Genomic DNA, 22,203 nt, shown 5'->3' with positions numbered 1-22,203 from the left:
TCTTTCTAGTTTATGAACAAAAAAAATTTTAATATGGTAAAACCATTTTCTTTTATTAATTATGTCAAGAAATCCAGATTTTACATAAAGATCTAAACACAAAATTTGTTTTGACCAGTGTTATTATTATATAAAATAAATTGATACGGAACGGGCAAAGAGTAAATGGAGGAAAATGGATGGTACAAATATGAAGGGAATTGAGGTTTCCCTTTTTATTAAAACTAATGTTAGAACCAAGCCAGAAATTAAAAAAATTGTCTGATAACAAGAGCTAGTAGATCAAACAGAAATTTATTCATTGACCCAAGAATTAACAATTACGAGTTACAAATTGGTAGGCCTAAGTATCCGTGCACTTATTGTGCTTGGATTAAAAATTATTCCTACATATGATTTCCTTTTTTTTTTTCTCATAATAGAAAAAAAATTCATAAATGTTATTTTCTTCCAATTTGGAAGTTTATAAAATCACAATCGCTCTAGTATTAAAATCCATTTACAAAATTTTCAAGTAATAAAAAAAAATTAATAAAAAGTCAGAAAGACAAAGAACTTTGGTATTATTAAAAGTATTGTCAATATTTAACAAAAAGAAATTATAATTTTCAAAAGATATGTTATTTATCTAATAATTTAAAACACCACTTTGATATATTTTTTTTTTAGGATTTTCATTTTAGTCGCTCATAGAATTTTACAAGTGCTTAATAAAATTTTATGTCTATGAAGGACATAATTATTCTCTATGCTGGCCATTTGTTGGTGCATTCCAATTACTTAAAAAATAATCACCAGTTTCAGAATGGTATCCCAAACTTTTGACAACAAACTGATTAAAGAATGGAAAAGCTGTTTTTAAGACAATAAGTTTCATTGAACAAAAGGAAAATAAAACCATCTTCATAGATTCAAATTTATTTTCTTCTCTTCCAAAGTATCAATTACGTTACCTCAATAAACTACTTATTTACTTCCATAAATTGACCTAAACTTCAAATTCACTTGGATTTTCTAAATAAAAACATACCTCAAACCTCAGGTCCGAGGATTTCATGATTCATTTTCACAAAATGCCTCATCTACTTCTTGAATACAAAACATCCAACTCCCACCTGATAAAAACTTGTAGCTTCCAATGAATACTACTTATTTCTTTACCTCCTCAGTTATCATTCCTCTACATATTTTTAAATAAGATAACAGACAAATTAGAAATTGGAAGTTTAAATTTAGAAATTTATTTAGGTGTGAATTTTAATTTAGTTATTTTTTTTTTTATTATTATCATTCATCTATATTTTAAGTTAAATCATCATTAAGTTTCAATAATTGATATCAATTTATTTTTATTGAAAGATAGTTGACTCATCGTGTGTAATTGATAAAAAGTGCTCCGGGTGTGGCCAAAAAGCAACTAACAGTTTAAAAACTATTTATTAAAGCTAATATTGCAGGGTTTTATCAGAGCTTAAAGAAGTTGGAAAACAACTAAAAATATGTTAACAGTGTAAGAAAATAAGATGAGATGAAATGAAAAGTAAACTAAAGTAGGGCTAAAAATGATGTGAAAAATTATATAAAAATGAAAAGAGTGAATTAAAGAAAATAAAAATGAGATGTACAGTGATAAGTGATAACAAAAACAAAGAAATACAGTAAAGTATTTTTTTTTATTTACTTTTTTATTACTTTTATTATATTTTTTAAAATTATATTTTCCTTTTAATCTATGTGTTATTCTTATTCTTGTAAAATGTATATAGTTGTTTGTTCTTGGTAGACTGATCTATTGCTGTGACTATGAATGATGGTCTGATCTCACATTACCGTCTTATATTGAATTTTTTTAGCGGGTCACTGAAGAGGATCTAGGAGGGTGAATTCCGGAGGGCGAATTTGTTGATCGGGTGAATTGAATAATTGAGCAGAAATGAGAGGGAAAAATGGGAGTGAGTGAAACATTTGTATTGGTTGTACAGACCGAAATGGATTGTAAAAGGAAACTGTAGGGGTGAAAAAAATTGTTTATTATATCCTATTATTGTATCTCTTTTTTTTTATGATTATACCATGTATGTGTAATGCAAATATGTCCGATTACGGATTGATAAGTATGCTGTGTGAGATAGCAACCTAATGTATTTAGGCAGCATAGATGAATAAATAAAGTATTTCTCTCTCTCTCTGACCATTTTTTAACAGTAAAATATCCACCATCATGCATCTGTTTCTCATCCACTCATCCACCTTCCCCATTCTGTGGCTTTCTGCCTTTTTTTTTTTACCTTTATTTATTATTTTCTATATTTTCCATCTTTTAGGATGTACTATATTTGTTTATTATTTTATTTACGTCTATTTTTTATTTTTTATTACCTCTTCTGTTTATTTTATGTGTAATACATAACAGTATTTCTTTTTTTTTTTTTACTTATCGCTGTATTTCTTATTTTAATTTTATTGAACCTACTTTGTTCATTTTTTAATCATTTTTCACATATTTTTTAAATCATTTTTGTCCCCATCTTAGTTTACTTTATGTTTCATTTCATCTTATTCTCTTATACTGTTAACATATTTTTAATTGTTTTATCCCAGATGAAACTTCGCCTTGCAAAGTGAGGCGAAAGATTGGCTCTTAATAAATAATTTTTATACTATTTCAGTTATTCTTCGACTGCTCCCAGAACATTTTCTGGGAATCTGAAGATGGATAAACTGTACAAAAACATTTATTTAAATTAAATGTAAAGGTTACTTCAAAATGATTAAAATGGAAGTTTTGACGAGTTGAATTATTTTAAGATAATTCAGAGCCCTCTTAAAAACATTAAAATTAGTACACTATTTTCAAACAAATTTCATTGTTGATTCAATAAGTAATTTGTTTAAAAAGAGCTTGTTTTATTTTTATTTTTTTTTCATAATTCTTTAATCAGTTTAAGCATTTGTCAGTAAAATTTTAGAAAGATGTTACCAGAACTGTGGGATACTAGTGTATAAAATTTACTTAGTGTATTCTAAAATACATTAAAATAATCAAGCACAGCCATTTAGGTACAAATAAAATTCTTATGAAAGAAATTATCAAATATTTACCTCAACTACGATTAAAACTGCCATTAACTACAAACGGAATTGACTTATATGACTATAAACTTACTAGAAAAAAGATATGAAATTCTTACTCACGTTTTAATGTCTGGCAATCCTATATTTAATACGTTTATGTTAATGGCTATAATTAAATACATGCAGAGGCCTATATGGCATTCTCAGATGGACGGCCTCGATCGTTGATTGTTTTATTGACAAATGAAAAATTCAGAATGTTCTCATAAAACTTCAAATAAAAATTAGTCTAACCTCTCTTGAATGAATACAGCAGTGAGCAAGAAGTTTAAATTAAAGAGAACTCTATTAACAATAAATTAAACGTCTCGGGACAATTATTGTTTTGCATTAGCAATTATGTTAATTAGAAATATGATATTGCTCTTAGAGCAAAGTAGATCCATTTTGCAGCGGTGTCAGCGGAGACATCAAGGCTAAATCACTTTAATCTTTGCGTGACGTTTGCAAGGGCCACAGCAAAGGCCTGAACAGCTGAAAATGGGTATTGAAAGTCTAAAGTGTAAGCATTGTTGTCTATTCTTCCAAACTGCATTACCTAAACAAAAATAGAAACGTTATCTGTAAATTAAACTTGGGCACATTTTATTTAATATTTATTGTTTAATAACAGACCCGGCAATGCTTTTTCATTTCCGGCATTAATAAAAAACTTCTTTCTTTGATAGTAAGCAAAAAATATAATTTAATCAATAACAAAGAAGTAAGATAAAGTGAATTTTACCTGTTTCCCTCTGAATTCCACTTGAAAATTCTTTGCTGATTCTTGTGTAACTCGGCCTCCGAAATCTAATTGATAAACTTGACTATTTTCATTCCACATCGGAGCTTTGTTGTGCATTATAAACTCTTTCCGTTTGGCAGTAGTTTCTATCTGAAAATTTAAAAAAAATTTGAACTAACAATTGTTAAACCAAAAATTATTTACTTTATGTGGGATTAAGACAGAATAAAACATTAACTAACTAATACATATATATATATATATATATATATATATATATATTTGTTTATCAAAATTAAATTAATTTTATGTTTTGTTAGTTTTAAACTTTGTTTGTTAATTCAAAAATAGTTTAATTTTTAAAATTTGTTTAAAATAATTTAATGAACAAGCAATTAGAAGAAATTGATATTATAATTTTACCTTATTCCTAAGTTGTGCTTTCTGAAAGCTTTCTAAGTCTTGATAGCCATCGTTATCATTACGCCTTGGCCTTAATCTTCGGGGCAGAAGGGGCGAGTTCAGTATTCGAACTCTGAAAAAAATAATGAAAGAAAATTCTTGCTTGCTATTGTCTTCAATTGTTACTAAAGAAAATTAAAATAAAAATCTCAGACGTAATGGATTTCATATAAACATTACAGATAAAATGGGTTTACTCCAGGAGCAAGTTAGTACTTTTATGCTTTATAAGTCATTTAGTATTCAGTTATATTTAATTATTTACTCATGACAACGAAATAATGAGCGTCTTTTTAAAAATGACTTTACATATGATAGTTGTATTATTTTTAAAGGTTTTGCTTTGTTGTATTAGTGGCTCTATCCAATTGACTATATCATTACTGTTTTTTCATACATTAAAAACCTGTTCTATTTGGGATTCACTTTTCTTAAATTTTAGAAGAATATTAAAAATTTAAATGTATCCTAACAACAAATAAATCTATTTTTAATCAAACTTACCTAATCGGGGATGAACTTGGATTTCTCTTTTTCTTTGCCATCGCTGGACTTGCAGGAGAACTGCTCGGGGGAGGATGTGGTGTAACTCCAGTCCCCGCTATCCCCTTTCCGATATCGGAAGAATCAAGGGATCTGCTCTTGCCTGCATGCGTCAGTTTCGCAGGTCGACCCTGCCTCACTAACACCAGCCTGTTATTCGACCCAGCTCCTTCTACCAGGTCTAAATAACCTACTGAGCACGAACGGACTACACCTCTTCTACCTTCTTCACTATTACTGAGCCCTCCTACGTGAAGAGCACTACTTTCTTGCGGACTACATTCACAATCTCGGAATGATGAACGAGTCATAAACCATTCAGCTCTTGACATCTTATTGTCATTGCTGCTTCCATTTCCGGCTTGGTAACCTGTAACATCAGTATATAAATTGATATAAGCATTTTAACTGAAATAAAAGTCATTGAACATTAATTATCATTATATAGGTTTTTTTTTTTATTAAAAAAGTAATTTGTTATTTTAAGTTGATATTATTTCAATTGGGGAAATAATGATCTTGATGAAGTATTAAAAATTCAAAAGTCTTTTAAAAAAACAGGAAAATAATATTGTTTCCATTCATACCTTCTAAGATTATTATTATATTTGTCAGTTATAGTAATGTTAAATCATACATACTGCATTATACAAATGTATACTGAATATTATTCATGCTGTTTTCCAATTTTAGCCACTGTTTCAATGTTACTCGATTTAACTAATTTTTTAACTTAAGTCTCCTCTTCATGTTTTAAATAAATGTTGCAAAGGTAAAATAAGATTGTCACTAGTTTAGGGTTTTGGGGGGGAGTTAGCCAGAAAGGACACCCTTCAATTAGTTTTGGTGTTATGATCTCCTCTTGAGAGATTGTGACATGTCGTACATTGACTAATATTACTCACAGAATAGTATTTATGTATGATATATATGTTGTAATATCCTCTTTTTTAATCAATAGTTAATATTTATGTATAAATTATTTTAGTTATGTTTTTATTTTATGTATATTGTTTATTTGTTATGTTAAATCAAAAAAGCAAGCTAACCAATTTTGATCAGTAAAATATGCAGTCACAAAAGATATCGTTCAAAGCCATGATTGGCGGCACGTGTTCTACAAGCCATTAGTAGCTGAGTGTATGTTCTGATTGCCTAGAAACCTGCCCTGAGCTTAAGAGTCTAACATGTTATAAAATTCTACTATCTATTTAATATTAAGGGTTTTCATTTGAACCCAAACTATACTTAATATGATATGAGAATAACTAAAAACTAAAAAAATTCCTTTTTATTTATTTTAAATATTTTTTTAATTATTACAATGTATACATAACGGTGAAGAAATCTGCACCACAGTGCCAGGATTTGCCACACAGTTTTAGCTATAAGAGATATTATTAAAGATTGTTCAAAGTAAAAACAAGAAATTGCCAAGTTTGAGATTCCATAGTCTCTTGCACAGGCACTAAGTACCAACCAAAACAGCCTCTCCGAAATCATAAAATTCTTTAAAACGACAGAAATTTACAAATTATGTATTTTTCCTCCAAGTTTATATAAATAGCAGCTGGGTGATGAATCAACAAGAAGTTTTTCACCATATAAATCAAAATAAATACAGTGAAGTCTCAGTTATACAAATATGAGGGGGTACCAAAAATTCTTCGTATAAGCGGATATTTCGTGTAAGTGAATACGCTATACATATTATGTACGTATATTTTTGAGAATTTTTTTCTCGTAATTAGTAGGTACATATACGTATGTTGTATGCAGTTGAAAGAAAAACAAAGTAAAGAGAAAAAAAATTATTTATTGTATACAAATTTAATTTATCTTTAATCCGAATTTTTTAATTTTTGACAAAAAAATTGTGTTATGTTTGTTTGTTTTATGTTGCTTTTGGCTGAATACATCATTCCTTCATATTCTATTAAGGTGTTAAATTCCTTCTTGCTAATTTCTTTCGCATATATAAAATGTTTTACAACTTCAAATGTTTCAAGAGCTTCTGCAAAAATGGAAGAGGCAAAGGATCTTCGTCATCTGAATTGGAATCATCCGAGCTTATTATTATACATTAGGGAGTAGAATATAAACATAAAGAGTCATTGGGACCGGATGTTATTTGTGGAAAAAAATTGTTCACTGTTTTGTTTGTAATGGTATTTTTCGTCCTTTGTCTTGCCATGGAAGAAAAAAAAATTCATAGAACTGAATAAAATTTACTAATATGTGCATAAAGTGGGTCCAAACTTTCCTTCTTATAACTAAGTTTCGTATAAATGGATAATTACATACACATAATTCAGGGTTTTTTACAGGGGATTGAGAAATTCTTCGCATAACTGAATGTTTCATAATTGAGTATAAGTGAGTTTCGTATAAGTGAGACTTCATTGTATATACTACAAATAAATTCATAATTATTACTAACCTGTTGGTGCACGACACCTAGTCATCAGAGGGGCGACAGCAACAGCTCCTCCATCTTCAAGTCCTTTTCCTTCATCTTCATCATCGCTCAGTACTTGGCTTACTCCGGGTTCTGAAGGTCCATCTCCTGCCATAAGTAAAGTCATCTGCCTCGGCTGCAGATGTAGGAGGCTGGTCTTGTACGTAACTTGCCCTAAGTTGACAGCTAGGCAGCTTGCAATACCTCTTATCCGAAACTTTGTTCCCCATATGTTAGATGTTACTTCAGCCAAGTGTGATTCCTGAATTGATACAAGAATTGGTTGAATAAGCAAAAATAAAAACTTGTTAAATAGTTCTTAAAAGTAATAATAAATTTAGAAAATAAATGAGCATTAAGGTTCTCACTACCAGTGTTTAAGCTTATAAAAATAAAAATGAACAAAAATCCATAAAACAATGATATTCATAATGTCAAAAACCTTGTCAGTAAAAATCTAAATCAGTCAAATTGATGGATTGTGTGAGAATAGCTTTTTGTTTAATAAAAATTCTTTTGATCCACTCGTCTCAAGTATCTTATTTTTTACCTCTAATGCTTCAGCCCTATCAGCTATTATTAAGGAAAATCCTTAAAGAAACATCCTAATTAGTTTTAATCTTCTGTATTCCTTAGGCCAATGCCTGAAGAATGGATGATGTATTTGGTGGAAAAATACAACCTTAATTAATTCAAGGTCTTTGAAGTAATCTAGAATCTAGATATTTCAAATTTAGCATATGAGGTGGGTAATTAATTATTGATTACTAAGTAGTGATCAAGGGTAAGTTTATAAAATAAACCTGTCCCATCAGCGTTAGAGATGACTCTGTAGCCTTCTTGAATTGTATAAAATAAACAAACTGTAAACAAATCACAGAAATTAACACTCCCCCCCCCCTCTTGAAAACATGGGTTTAAAGTATAAAAAACATTAATTCTTAGAAAAATTAAGAATGTTTTGCAATACTTTCTTATGGATTCCAGGAACATCCACACTAAATCCAATGTTTTAAAGTTCGATAAGTCATCAAAATAAGCTGTTTTAGCCTAACAGGCATTATGACCGTGATTGTTATTTCCATTAATAAATATATTAGCAAGGCTCTCAAAATCATGATTCCGGAAATATTTGACACTATAACTGATACATCATTATATCCAATGTCATTATAAATGATATCCAGTAAATATTAATTTTATAATATTAATAAAAACCCAAATAAATTGAAGTAACTTATTTAATCGTGCCAACATTTCGGCCAGAATTTTTAGCTTTCATCAGGGCTAAGAATAGAACACGATAACAACCAATGAATACAGAAAATATAAGTAGAATGACATAAAGTAAATGATTGTACAGAATGGAATTAACAAAATTAAAGTGATGGAAGAAGTGAAAAATAAAATGTATACATAGGTAATTGAAAAAGTAGGTAAAATAACATAATTAAGGAAATAAAATAAAAATTTGAAGTTATGTAATGCAAAGAAATATGAATATTTTAGTTTATTAATAACTTAAAAATTAAAATTATGGAAAGAAAAAATAAAATTGAGAGAAAGAAAATATATGAAATATGTAACCATAATATTAGATAAAGAAGCAAAATATAAGTCAAGTTTGACAAAAGAAATGAATAGAATTATTTTACATACTTTTTCAATTACCTATGTATACATTTTATTTTCCACTTCTTTCATCACTTTAATTTTATTAATTTCATTCTGTACAATTATTTACTTTATGTCATTCTGTTTATATTTTCTGTATTCATTGGTTGTTATCTTGTTCTGTTCATAGCCCTGATGAAGATAAGAAATTCTGGCCGAAACGTTGGCATGATTAAATAAGTTGCTTCAACTTATTTTGACCACACCCCCCAACCATCTTCTCCTTGTATAAGTCATCCACGGTCAACTATCTCTTACAATTATTAGTAAAAACAATGGAATATGATTTTTATCATTTGCAAAATTACTCTACTCATTATTTTGATAGTTATGAAATTGTTAATTGATAAATTCAAAGTTTTAATAAGGTTGTTTGTTAAAGGATTCTCCTTCATAGTGGCTTGAAGGGCCATTAAGTGACAAGTATAAAAGAAAAAGTAAATAATTGAAATAAAATGATTAAGATAATTGAATAATAACTTTAATTAAACATATTGTATAGCCTCAAACAGATATATGAATTTTATATTTAAATATAAAAAAATATGTATGAATTGATAATGATTTAAAAATTATTACCTCAGGAAGTGTATCAGCATACAACACTTCTTTCCTAGGATGGTAACGATTTTTTTTTCTGGACAAACGCGGACTTGAATACGAATCTTCACATTCAGAATCTTCCCTCTCACTACCACTACAACCAGCATTCAGGGTCATATTTCCAGTAGCTACACACTGACAATCTAAACAAACAATAGTCATCAAAGAAAAAGAAGATATAATATTCAGTTTAATTTAATTTTATTGTTATTTGAAATTTGGTATGAAGCTTTTTTGTCAAATATCAATTAGGATTGCAAGATTCAAACTTACATTTTCTTTTCATGTATTATATTGTTCCTTTACTCATTATTTGTTGACTTTTTAGGGCATTTTTTCTCTGTTTTCAAAATATAACTTTATATTTTATATTACAGAGATCTGCTATACTTACACTTAAAATAAACTTTTTACACTTCACATATTTTAAATTATTATATTATATCAGTTACCTTTTTTTTGTTTTAACAAAATAATTTAAATAACATTAATTATATTGTTGGAACATAAAAGGTAACTAATAATATATATAATAAAAAAAGTTTATATTAAGTGTAAGTATATGTTTGTTAAAGGCATGTTTTGTGAATGGGAAAAATCTCAATTAAACTAAACATCAATAAATAAATGAGTTTGAATCTCACAAAAAAATAAATAAATAAAAAAATAACTGCTTCTCAATAAAGTTTAACAAAATTGATATCCAAAATTTAGCCCATTGTGATCCACTATTGATGGCCATCTTTTAACCCGTTGTTCAGTGTGATTCTGGCGCCCTTACTTGAGATATCAGTGATGCGGTGAGAGGGTTGCACTGGGATCTCGAAGAGCCCTGCTCTAAACCTCATGTGAGGGGATAAAGCGAGCTCAGGGATCCTCAGATCAAGAGTGTAAATATTGTACTTAATAGTGTAAATGTGACAAGTGCTTAGTATATTTATATTTTTTTATTGTTAAATTAGTTCAGAATTATATTTATTTTATTATATCTTAATTTCTTCATGTGCATAGTTTGATTATGTTAATTTTATTTATTTTTCTGTTTATATAGATTTAGAGATTTTATTCAATATGACAATGTTTTGTCAGTAAAATTATGGAAAAAAAAATTAGTCACAAAAGGTATTAAAAAAAAAAAAGCAAATTTTGACTATCTAAATATAACATTTACCTGTAAGCTGAGGATCAAAGATAACAAATTCGGGCTTCAGTTTGCTAGTGCGCTTCCCTTTGAGTAGGGGAACAAGACCACCTAAGTATTCGAGGAACAAAGTATAACAATTTGCAGAAATATCTTCATCGTGTCTTAACATTGTACAATGTAAACGCACTTTTGGGCTTTTGCTTACAAATTCCCTTAATCCCGAACCCTCCGGGACACAGCACTGAAACAGATAACTCTATTCAAAAGAACATTTATTATTCATACCTACTGTTTTAATATTTTATTTATCTTAAAGTGCAAACTAGTGGAATGTAAATAACTAGTTATTTATTTTAAAACAACTTTCTTATTCAGTATTGGAACCACTAGTGTAATTAAATCACTTTGAAATAATTGATTGACATAGGTAAATAATCAATTGCTTATTAAAAATTGCAATGTAGGCTCAGAACAGTCCAAAAATCCAAAGTGTTCTTGATAGGGATTTTTAGAAATATTAAACTTATCCTTTCATCTAGTTTAAAATATGCTATGCTGTTGCATCTTTACAAAAGAATATTTTTTTCAAAGACAACTTAAGAAACATTTTAAGAGAAAATAACATTTTAAAAAATTGTAAATATAAAATACAGGCCAGGTGCCTTAGAACTCCCACTATATGTCTGGCGGAATATTAGTCAAGAATTTTATTTCATTTTTTTGAGATTAGGATATCCATTCTATTTCAATGGTATCTCAATCACGATCTTGTTTCAAAATATTAATATTAATAATTATGACATTTTATTTTGTAAATTTTATATTAATATTAATTAACTGCAAAATAATTATTCCTCTAGACAACAAGTTATTGAATTGACATTTACTGGATCTGAAAGAGAATGTTCAGATAATGCATGGGTTGCTTTTAGTGGTTTTTTTCTTTAACCTAGAATACATATTTATTTCGACAAATTACATTTTACAATAAATTATTTTTTAAAAATGGCACATATTTGGATTGTAATAGATACTTTCTCAACAAATATAATTATATAGTTAATTGTCAAAGTCTTAAATATTTTTATGATTCAAATACCGTGGAATAGTGTATGTTAGCTGATAGTTTTAGTATCTGATTAGTTTTAGTAGTCTTAGTAGCAATTTTTAATTGCTATAAAAGCTTATGATATATTGCATTAAGTATAAATAGAAAGATATAAAAATATTTTAAAGAAATGTCCATACCCTTATTGTATGAGCAAAGAGTTTCGACAAGCGATGTTGGATTCTCAACGGAAGAGGTAGACAAGGTATTTGGTTTATACCGCCTTGTAGTCTATTATATACCTGTTAACACAAAATTGATTATTTTACACTGTTTTTTTTAAAATTAACTTTGATTTTTTTTTAAATATATGCCAAACTACCTGTAAGCTGGATAACAATTGAAGAGAAGCTATTCTCATAGAAACCCAAGCCATATGGACAATACAGCCTGTTGCGACAAACAGCCTTTTATCATTATGACCCCAAGTCATCGCAGTAACAGCAGACTAAAATTCAAATACTTGTCAGCAATTTTTTTTTTAATATCATACAAAGTTGCATTGAGACTTCAGACATGCCATTCGATATTATTTACAATCAAATTCAGATTTGAGATTTTATTGTCTAATGGAATTAAATATACAACAATAAAACTTCTAATACTAAAATTGATGTTTAAAGTCATAAATAATTACATTATAGTCAACCAACAAAGAGATTCGACAGTGGCTAATGTGAGAGGAAGACGTCAGCAACTTAAATTTGATAACCCTCTTTTCCCATCTCACTGGTATAACTAAGTAATAGTTTATTTTTCTGATCTAATAATAGGATACGTATGTTAGAGGAGCAAACTTTTGCATAGTTTAAGATAAAAGTATTTGTCTATGCCAGTATCATTCAAGAGGAAGCTCTAAGGAAGTCTGAAGGAAATCGAGACGATACTGGAGGACTTTGTTTTTTTAATGACATGGGCAATCACAAGAGAATATCATAGAAGAAAATTAAAATATCAAATTTTTTTCTTGACTCTCTATATTGGACTGGACCATAATCTACAGAAAGGAACCAAACCAAAAAGTACCAGAACTGAGAAAAACGGATTTTAAATTTAATTCTAAAATAAAACTCACAAATGATTATTTCAACTAACAGCATATCAAAGTTCTTATATTTTAAGCCAGGATGGTTCCTAAAATAATTTCAAATAGTAAGGTGTTAAACATTTTTATGGATTGGTCCCATGTTTCAGGAATTCATGAAATTCAGGGTTCGTTGTTTTCATATTCAGTTTATTGAAGGTATAAACTATACGGGTGGAAGTTTCGATCTTTTCTACAGGACACTGAGTGATACTTAAGGAACAATAATATAGCATTAAATCATATTTTCCAAATTAGAGGGTTGGTTTCTTTCTGCAGAATTTTTTATATGAATTGCATTAAATTAAATTTCTTACTTCTAAATTGAAATTACCGTTGTATTAGGAATGACAGCTGTATACAATAGATTTCCACAGGATGTATAAACTTTAACTATGTTAGTATATTCTGTATGAGCAACTGTGCCAGCGACTGCTAACAGTTGTTTACTGTTGGACCATTCAATAGAAATTGGACACAAGCCAGTCTGGATGCTAATTGGTGAGAGATCGTAATAATGTTTCATCAGCAATATTGTTCCATTTTCGAGACTAACAGCCAACACATATTTCGCACACGAGTATGCATCTGAAATTAAAAAAGCTATTAGAAAATTGAAGTAGGTATGTATAAACTTAAAAAAAAATTAATGAAAATAACCGATTGAATCATCAGTTTCCTCCATCTTGAACTTCTCACAGGACCAAGCCATTGATGTTACGGCAACTTGATTAGCTATTTCGACTTGAGCCATCATAGCACCATGAACGTCCATGACGACTAGTTGGCCATTGCTGGTGCCAAAATAAACCTTAAATTTAAAAAAAAATAAAATAAAACAATATTCACTAGTTGTAACAAATTACATCTATAAAGTATTACATGAGTTATTATAAACATGTTTTTATTAAAATTTAATAGCTTTGAGAGCATCTTGTATTATAGTACAAAAACCAGTTTTCTTCTTAAGTAATGTTTCAAATCTTGCTATTCTTTTTACATGCTTACTTCTAATGTATTTAATTAGAAGACATTTATTTAAATCAAAAGTGTAAAAAAAATAAAATAAAAACAGATAAATAGAAAAAACTTAATATAACTCCACAATAACTTATTAGGAAAAGCATATTTATATTTATTTCCTTTTTTATCTAATTTGATTTGCAACTTCAATGAATTGATAATTGTTCATAATAAAATTAACCCTTAAGTGATTAGGGGTTTATTCTGACATATCAATAACTAATAAATAATAATCCATCGAACCTCTAATTAACAAAATAAATATTAACAAACCAGTTGATCGTTTGGAGTCCATATTCCACAATTGATGGTACAATCCAAATTCAACATGGATGACCAATATCTTTGACCTGCTACTGAGCCAACTAAGACAAAGCCATCCTGAAATAAAAAAAAAAATGAAATGGATTGGTATTAATTTTTTTTCTTTAAATTGAAAATATTTGTATCATTTTATTTACTTTGAAGTTTATAAAAACATAGTGGCTCACCTGATAGCATATAAGTGCCATACGTCCATCGTGTGACCAACTGAAATGGGTCACTCTAGTGTTTCTGTCATTTATTAGTTCGATACTCCATCTCCCTTCGTATTTGATCCAAACGAAAATCACTCCAGAGCTGTCGCATGAGGCTAGTTTCTGATATGGTTCGTTCCATTTTACTAAAATCACCTGAAAAAAATTATTAATTACGAAAAATAAATTCCCATGCAGATTATGAATGTGAATCTTTCAAGAAGAATGCTAAAATATGAAAAATCTGTAAAAGTGAATAGAGGTACAATCTAATGTCTGTGGATAATATGAGTTCATTAAAAATGATGTTAAGTGACTTGCTATATAATATGTATGACTTAATGTACTATTATGTATAAATATAGACTAAAAACACAAAGTTTTCACTTTATAAATGAATTTATATTCTAATCTCAGCTCTCAAATCATTGTTTAGGGTCTGATCCAATATGGAAAAACATTTGAATAGATATGGTATATGCCACCTTTAATGCTTGAGCTAATTTTTTTTTTTAATTCGTAAGTAACTTTTAAAAAACAAAAAGTATCATAATAAAATAAAAAAAACATTTTTGTTGATAAAAAATTTATAAAATATTAACACAAATTGAGGGACAAGCCATTAAGCACTAAACAGAACTCCTAATGAAATAAATAATGAAAATAAACACAAAGACACCCTAGAGAAACTAGCATTGTATAAAGCACAGCTTCAAAATAAACACAACAACTTTATTATTCATGCTTCAGATTATTGAAGCTATGCTCTTATAGGATTTTTAGTTCCAAATTAAACATTACTCTAAGCAGGAATTTTTTTCGAATAGAATTTTGGTATAAAATTTTGTGAAAAAAAAATGCTAAGCAATGTAACATGTTCTTGAAAATAAAACATAGAATTTATACCTCTGAACGATGACCTCTGAGGTTATAATTTGTGCGAGGCGGATAATCGAGTGATTTATTGCAATGAGAGGTAGTGTAGGTGACTCCAACGATTCCTCGCACATTTCCAGTAGCTAACCAACCTTCCTGATAGTAATTAGTTCTATTTAATTTCCAACCTTGGTCCTGTTTAATGAAATACATAAAATTATATATTATTACACTGTTAGCAATTTTCATTTATTTCACCATTACCTAACAAAAAACCTTAATTTTTATATAAAGAAAGGAATCATAATGATAGATAGATTGTTTAATATTATTAAATTAATATTGTTTAAATACCATCTAAAATTAATAATCTGACAAATTATTGTATCTACTAATTTTAAAGCAAATTGAAATACTCAATGTTGAATCATAAATTTTTAAAAACAATCCTTGTTATGAGATCTAAGTGAAAAATATATACTTCTAAAAATGATTTTGAGAATAAATGATAAATAAAGGCAAGAACTAATAATTGTGAAAATAAATACATATTCTAATAGGAACCAATATTGAAACCATATATTCTGCTCTTGAACTAAATCCCATAGCTCTGAAATGTGTTTTAAAAATATATTGTAAATTTGGAATTTCTTTCCAGAGTTATATCAAAACCTTGTGTTTTCAAACACAGTAAATTTAAATCTTAAAAACTTGAAATGTTCAACTCAGTGATGTGAAATCACACCAGTAAATTTAAAGCACTACAACCAGGTAAAAGATGAATAGTAAAAATTATTAAAATATAGATTCAAGATTATACTGTACTCAGAAGTGATAATGATAGCATAAAATTGTTGGTTTTTAAAAGAAATTTTACAAAACAGAAGATAAAAAAAAAGTAATAATTGGAAAACTTCATAAGCAATGGATAAGAGTAAAAATGAACAAAAAAAATAAGGGGGATATTATTTTTCTAACAAAAAAAAAAAAAGAGGCTAGGAACTCTAATTAGACAATTAGACAAGCACTGTTAATACAAAAATCAACTTACTTCAGGAAGTTCATCAGGAACTTTTCCCATCCATGACAGACTTAAAATTGTACAGTCACATTTTGTATTAGTATTTTTTTCAAAATGAAGGTGCATAGCCTATTTGAATTAATTGTCAAAGTAGGTTGTTTATCAAGGGTATTTCTCCTTAACTGGGTTATGGATAATTCTCATAATTTATTCAACAAAGAACATGGTAACAATAAGTTTGATTACAATTGATCAAGTAGCCAACTCATTTCTACCTAAAGAATGGTAGTAAACAGACAATTATTAACTAGACATATCTGTTTGGTGGTTTAGTATAACCAGGAAATGTGGAGTAACTTTCATGGAACTATTGATTTTGTATTTCACCTCAGCTCCATCTGTAAGGGCTGCCTAGATTTCAGATTCACTAAAATGCAGGAAAATATATATTTTTCTTTATCTCATACTACTGGAGAGACTTAAAATTATATAAATAATCCAAGATATTAAACTTCAAAATGAAATTAAGCAAATATCAATTCCTGCTAAAGCTATATTTATTTGATTAAGTTAATTCAAACTAGTCTTGTTCTTTTTAAATTTTAAACAGGGTTATAATTACTTATCCATAATAACATAATTGATAAATAATTTCTGTTTACTATTATTTACACGCACAAATGAGGTACTATAAATAGCAAAATACAAATCGCATTTATAATTTGAAAAAATAAAAATTCACAGAAGTTTAGGCTGATAGTAAAATTTCTTTCCTTTAGCTACCATAAATATAATAAGGTGAAAATAAGAGCATACAATGATAGTCCGTTATTTACGTCCTTTCTCAACGGTATATTCAAGAACAAAATGTTTTATAGTATAAGAATCGTAACAATATTTATTTTTTGTAAAAACTTAAGAATTTCAATTTTTAAATTTATAAACTCTTTTTAAATTTATAATTCTGATTCTTTCGTTTTGCCACACGAATTTATCCAATTATTGTGTAAAAACTACCAAAAGGTGTTATGTTAAGATTTTTGCGACAAAATAAGTCTTCAATTGTAAAGATAGTTATCACCTACCATAAATAAACCATTCTTCATACGATCAAACAATAAAAATAAAATTCACGTCGGAGCTGATGAAAGGAAATGTTCAGAGATAAAATTTGAATAAAGGAAGTTCTAACAAGGAGCGTAGCGTAAGGTTTCGCATTCCAAGACGTCGAGAATGTTTTCAATATTTTACAATTAAATTTTAAGAACAAAAAAAATGTAGGTTCTACATCATATTGTGATGAAGTGGTGTCATCTTAGGCGTGATAATGTCAGTAAGTTTTTTTTATTAGTACTAGCAACTATCATTTGTAGGGAGATAGTCTGGATTAGTCAAATGGTATGTAGTAACCGACTTGTCGCACCACTTTCTTAGGCTTCATTATGGCTAAATGAAAACAAGGTACAAACATTTTAGAATATAAGACAATAATAATGTATATAGAAAGTTATATAAAAAATAATATGTATGCTTACATTCCGTAAATCAATATGCTAATGAAACTTATATATGAAAAAATCTATTTACTAAATTTCTTTTTTTAGATAATTTTGTTTTATTGGTGCCAACACTACTTGCAAGCAGCGTAAGATTAGATGTATTGAAAAATTAAATATACTGTTTCATTAACTACAAGATATTACTAATTGAGTAGCTAACATGGGAGACAGTATAGAAAAAAAATAGTTTAAACAAAATTCAAATCAAGATTTTATTTTTTAAAACGAAACGAAAAATCGTGACTTGCGAAGCTAATATTCTTAGGTTATACTTACTGGTTTTTCCATACCGATGTCCTACTTGCTGTCTTTTCCTTGAAAAACGAAAATCCCGTATATTTTACCTACTGTCTTTCCCATCTCGGCCCTTCTATTAACTCTGAAGAAAATAAATTAAGAGCTTATTTATTGCCCATTTTTCTACCTCTTTGTATGTTATCTGTAATAAAATAAATGCGCAGCCTAGGGGAATTTTTCAGAACTATTGATTCTAGGAATTAACGTTCGCGGTTGATTCGTCCTTTTCCATCAGACTGTGATCTGAATTCGACCGTCTAGCCCAGCTCAACAAACGGTAAGTAACGTGTAGATCGTTTTAAGTTAAAACTTTATGACTTTGTCGATACTACTCACATTATTTAACAATAATAACTTATTTAATTAACGAGAAAAATCAAATTTAATATATTTCAATCAATACTTCAAGGTCAATTTTTAATTTGATTTTGTGTTCACAGCAGAAGATGGATGATTATTCTGAGTCCCAGTCAAGCAGATTATCGAGAAAAATCTCTGAAAATCCGTTCATGCCCATAGGTAAGTGGATAAACTTGTTTCATGTATTTGCAGTGAAGTTGATTCCTAAACTTCATGTCAAGAAACTGACCATTTTATTTTCCTATAAAACGTTCCTATCCTGTTTTTTATCAGTTGACCAAGTCCAAATCAAATATATCTATATTTTTTTACTTTTTAGAGCCACTGTTAAAATAAGCAAATCTGTTGCAATCCTTCATTGATTGTTTATATTTAAGTTCAAGGTGTGCTGTTCTAAGTTTTGATATGAATTTATTTCTTGTTTAGATGAGATCAGTCTTTTTATTCAGTGTGCTTTTCTTGAAGTATGCACTTATGAATTCAAAGTCATCACTTGTTTTCTATTTTTATGGAATTTTTTGGTTTATATTGTCCTTCACATTGAGCTCACCTCTGAAAATGTGCTCTTTCATTATTTAATATATCGTTTATATTAAAGTATAACGATGAAAAGAAGTTGCATCATCTAGTGGTTGCAATGGGGCGAAAAAAAAAAGTGCTTCCTGTAATTTAAGTTAAAAGCTGTTGCATAATTCTAAGTAGACCCACTCCAGGATTGTTCATTTAGTGGTTTTTAAAAATTTCATATAGTTCTCTGATTGTTAAATGGTACTCCTGCCTTTTATTAATTAAATTTAATGTAATTTCTACATTAAATTATTATGTCAAAACATGACAGAGTTGTACTCATTGATTGTTACTATTTCATTATCCATAAGCTCGGAATAGTTAAATTTAATAAAGTTACTCTGAAAGAGTCCCAGTGTTAGGTATTTTTGACTTGTCCTTGACACCTTCACAAAAAAAAAATAAATAAAAAAAATTTGAACTTGTTAAATATTGATCTATTTAGTTATTTCTAAGGTTAACATATTGTTCCAACGATTGTTAATAAGTAAAGTTGATGTTTGGTTTCTAATGAGGTGTATGTTGTATTCTTAATGAGTCTTTATTTATTACTTTTATCTAATAATTTCTCTTATTTATTTGTAGTGTTGTTATATAAATGTATTAAACTATTTAATGACTCTATGGTTGTTCTAGGTTTATCTTGAATTTAATCCAACAAATTCAGTTTGCTATTTCTCTAACATCCTTTCATGTATAGCTAGAAAAATATTCCCTTTCTAACTATTCCACGATTTTATTATAATATCCAGTCTATTTGTTTTTTTTTTGTTTTTTAACTTAACCACCGAGTGAATTTAATAATTGAAATTTTTCTCCATCTACTCATTATTTATTTTATTACCATGCCTGATAATTATTTTTTCAGGAACTGTCTTTAATTATATTAGTATAATTTTTATATAAAATCAAAATTTGCCTTCTGAACCATTTCACATCAGTGTGCTTTCAGTAAGTGACCTAGAAACCTTGACCTTGGTCTCTGTTGGGAAAGATGATTTTTTTTTTGCACACGTGATTTTGGTCTTCTCTCGTCCTGATTTTACTTTTTTTAAATTTTAATACAATATTTAATTTGTTAATAGTTTAAAATGTTTAATAATAAAAAGTAATTATTTGTTCATATGTAGGAAGGAAGTTAATGCTTACGCTTAATTAAATCATATTTGGTAATTACATTTTTTTAATAAAGAAAGTAATGATTTTGATTTTAGTAAACCTGTTATCTTTTGATTACACATTCTGCCCTAAGAATTCGGTGATAGTGATGACTTTTAAATGATAGATAATACGTCATCAGACGTCAGGCTGACTATTCGTGTGGGGCTGAAGTCTGACTCACCAAGTTTCCAGAATTCCGTTTTCCTTATTACATTCCTGGTAAACCCTTTTCCTTGTTTCTTGGAAAGATTTGGTTCTGGGTTTAACCCAGGTTCAAATTACTGTTTATTTTCGTCTACTACAAACTTTCTTCCTTTTCATATAACAATTTAAAATTCTGTTGTATTTTTATTAACGTCATTGTGCAGCTATGTTTTTTACTTCCTGATTTAAAATTTTTTTTTAAATGGAATTTTTTCTAGAACAACTTTTCAAAACAAGTAGGAATAAAAAAAAAAAAAACTATGTTATGAAATTCCTGCTGCTTATTTTATACAGAATTACCATTTTTGTTTTATTCTTTCATTTATTTTTAAAAATTTCATATAAAATACATTTTTCAGGAACCTTGTAAACTTTATCAAATATTAGGTTTAATTATCAATGATAAAACTCATATTTAATGGAAATGAAAATCAAATTGATCTGGGTTGACATATGATTCTGTTCTGTATACATTTGGTTTATCCTCTTGATTATGTGATTCTGTTCTGTAAACATTTGGTTTATCCTCTTGATTATGTGATTCTGTTCTGTAAACATTTTATCCATCCTCTTGATTCATTTACCATAAGAAGCCTGTAGGCTACTTTGAACTCCTAATTTTTTTTATTAAAGAGCCTTTTACACACATCTGTTGTAATCTAAATAAATTAAATCCTATTTAGTAAATTTATAATGTAATTAGAGCTAAAAACTTGTAATCAGATTCTTCTTCAGAATTCTGAGGTGCTCTTATGTTTTCTGTTGATATGCTGAGTTAGGTGTCTTTAACCTTTCTTCAGATGGCTGTTTATAGCTGTCATTTCCAGAAATATAAGCCAGAAAGCTTTATGTTCCAAGTTTATTCTCCACATACTCTTCGGCCCATTATTTAAATTCTAGATCACAGCTTACCAATTTGTATGTTCTCTCCTATAGCACTGTTTTCTGTAGGTAAGGAAAACAGTTTATAATTTGTGACACCTCTTTTTCCCCCCTGTAAATTGTATCTCCACTTAAACTAATTTAATTCCATCCTTTCATACCAATTCAAACCATGATCATTTTACTTGGACTTATTTCTATAACAAATAAATAATACAATATGATTATGAATAAAGTAAGACTAGTGCAATTACAGAGTATCTGGCCATGTTATTCTGTGGAAAGGCATATCCCAGGGTAAAGGTTATTTTTATTCTACATCAAAATCGACCCAAATGATATTACAAAAATTTTTGTATTTGTGCTGCTCCGAGTTAGGCAAAAATAGAACTATAATCATAGTTCAATTTAATCAAATTGTCATGTAGAAAAATTTTAGTTTTGAATGGTTTGTTAATAATGGTATCCTACTCTGGTGTTACTTAAGTCTTTAAATGTGTTTGAAACAACCCTAACTTTTAGTACATTAAATTACTGCATGCTGCAATGTTGTGGTGATTGCAATTTCATGGTATACAGTTATCTGTCAATAAAAATAGTTCTTTTCCCATATTTGAAACCATTTGAGATAACAATTTAATCATTTAACGTTATCTGTAACTTTTCAGAACCATTTCATTTGAATGCAGTCTATCGCTTACCTATTTTGTCAAAAAAATTACTAGTAGAAGAATTTTCAGATATTATAAATTATTTAAAATCATTAAGTTCTTTTAAGATTACATTGATTATTCTTTCTT

At 28.3% G+C, this 22,203-nt stretch overlaps 2 protein-coding genes across 3 annotated transcripts in view; one reads left to right on the top strand and one right to left on the bottom strand.

The window, feature by feature from the left end:
• Positions 1 to 2,911: 2,911 nt before the first annotated feature.
• Tusp (WD40 superfamily protein Tusp) lies at positions 2,912 to 16,746 on the bottom strand. The gene is made up of 15 exons (XM_014429585.2): positions 16,404 to 16,746; positions 15,383 to 15,547; positions 14,450 to 14,632; positions 14,232 to 14,339; positions 13,596 to 13,746; positions 13,270 to 13,523; positions 12,174 to 12,299; positions 11,992 to 12,093; positions 10,771 to 10,984; positions 9,576 to 9,742; positions 7,305 to 7,584; positions 4,826 to 5,234; positions 4,283 to 4,394; positions 3,860 to 4,009; positions 2,912 to 3,673 (listed from the first exon to the last, which is right to left on the bottom strand). The coding sequence occupies exons 1-15, from the start codon at positions 16,497 to 16,499 to the stop codon at positions 3,557 to 3,559; spliced, it is 2,634 nt and encodes an 877-aa protein (XP_014285071.1). The 5' UTR covers positions 16,500 to 16,746; the 3' UTR covers positions 2,912 to 3,556.
• Positions 16,747 to 18,395: 1,649 nt separating this feature from the next.
• LOC106686349 (HIG1 domain family member 1A, mitochondrial) overlaps positions 18,396 to 22,203 on the top strand; it is a 5,365-nt gene continuing 1,557 nt past the window's right edge. Inside the window, exons 1-2 of one of the 2 annotated variants that reach the window (XM_014429583.3) lie at positions 18,396 to 18,506; positions 18,673 to 18,748. In XM_014429583.3, the coding sequence (XP_014285069.1) occupies positions 18,676 to 18,748 (73 nt within the window). In that variant the 5' untranslated portion in view covers positions 18,396 to 18,506; positions 18,673 to 18,675. Of the gene's footprint in view, positions 18,507 to 18,669; positions 18,749 to 22,203 lie in introns of both variants that reach the window. The other variant, XM_014429584.3, reaches the window with a different exon arrangement.

Source organism: Halyomorpha halys, unplaced genomic scaffold (genome assembly GCF_000696795.3).
Source record: "Halyomorpha halys isolate HHAL.00 unplaced genomic scaffold, Hhal_1.1 Scaffold810.1, whole genome shotgun sequence".
Taxonomy (NCBI): Eukaryota; Metazoa; Arthropoda; class Insecta; order Hemiptera; family Pentatomidae; genus Halyomorpha; species Halyomorpha halys.
This window is presented reverse-complemented; position numbering and strand designations above follow the sequence as displayed.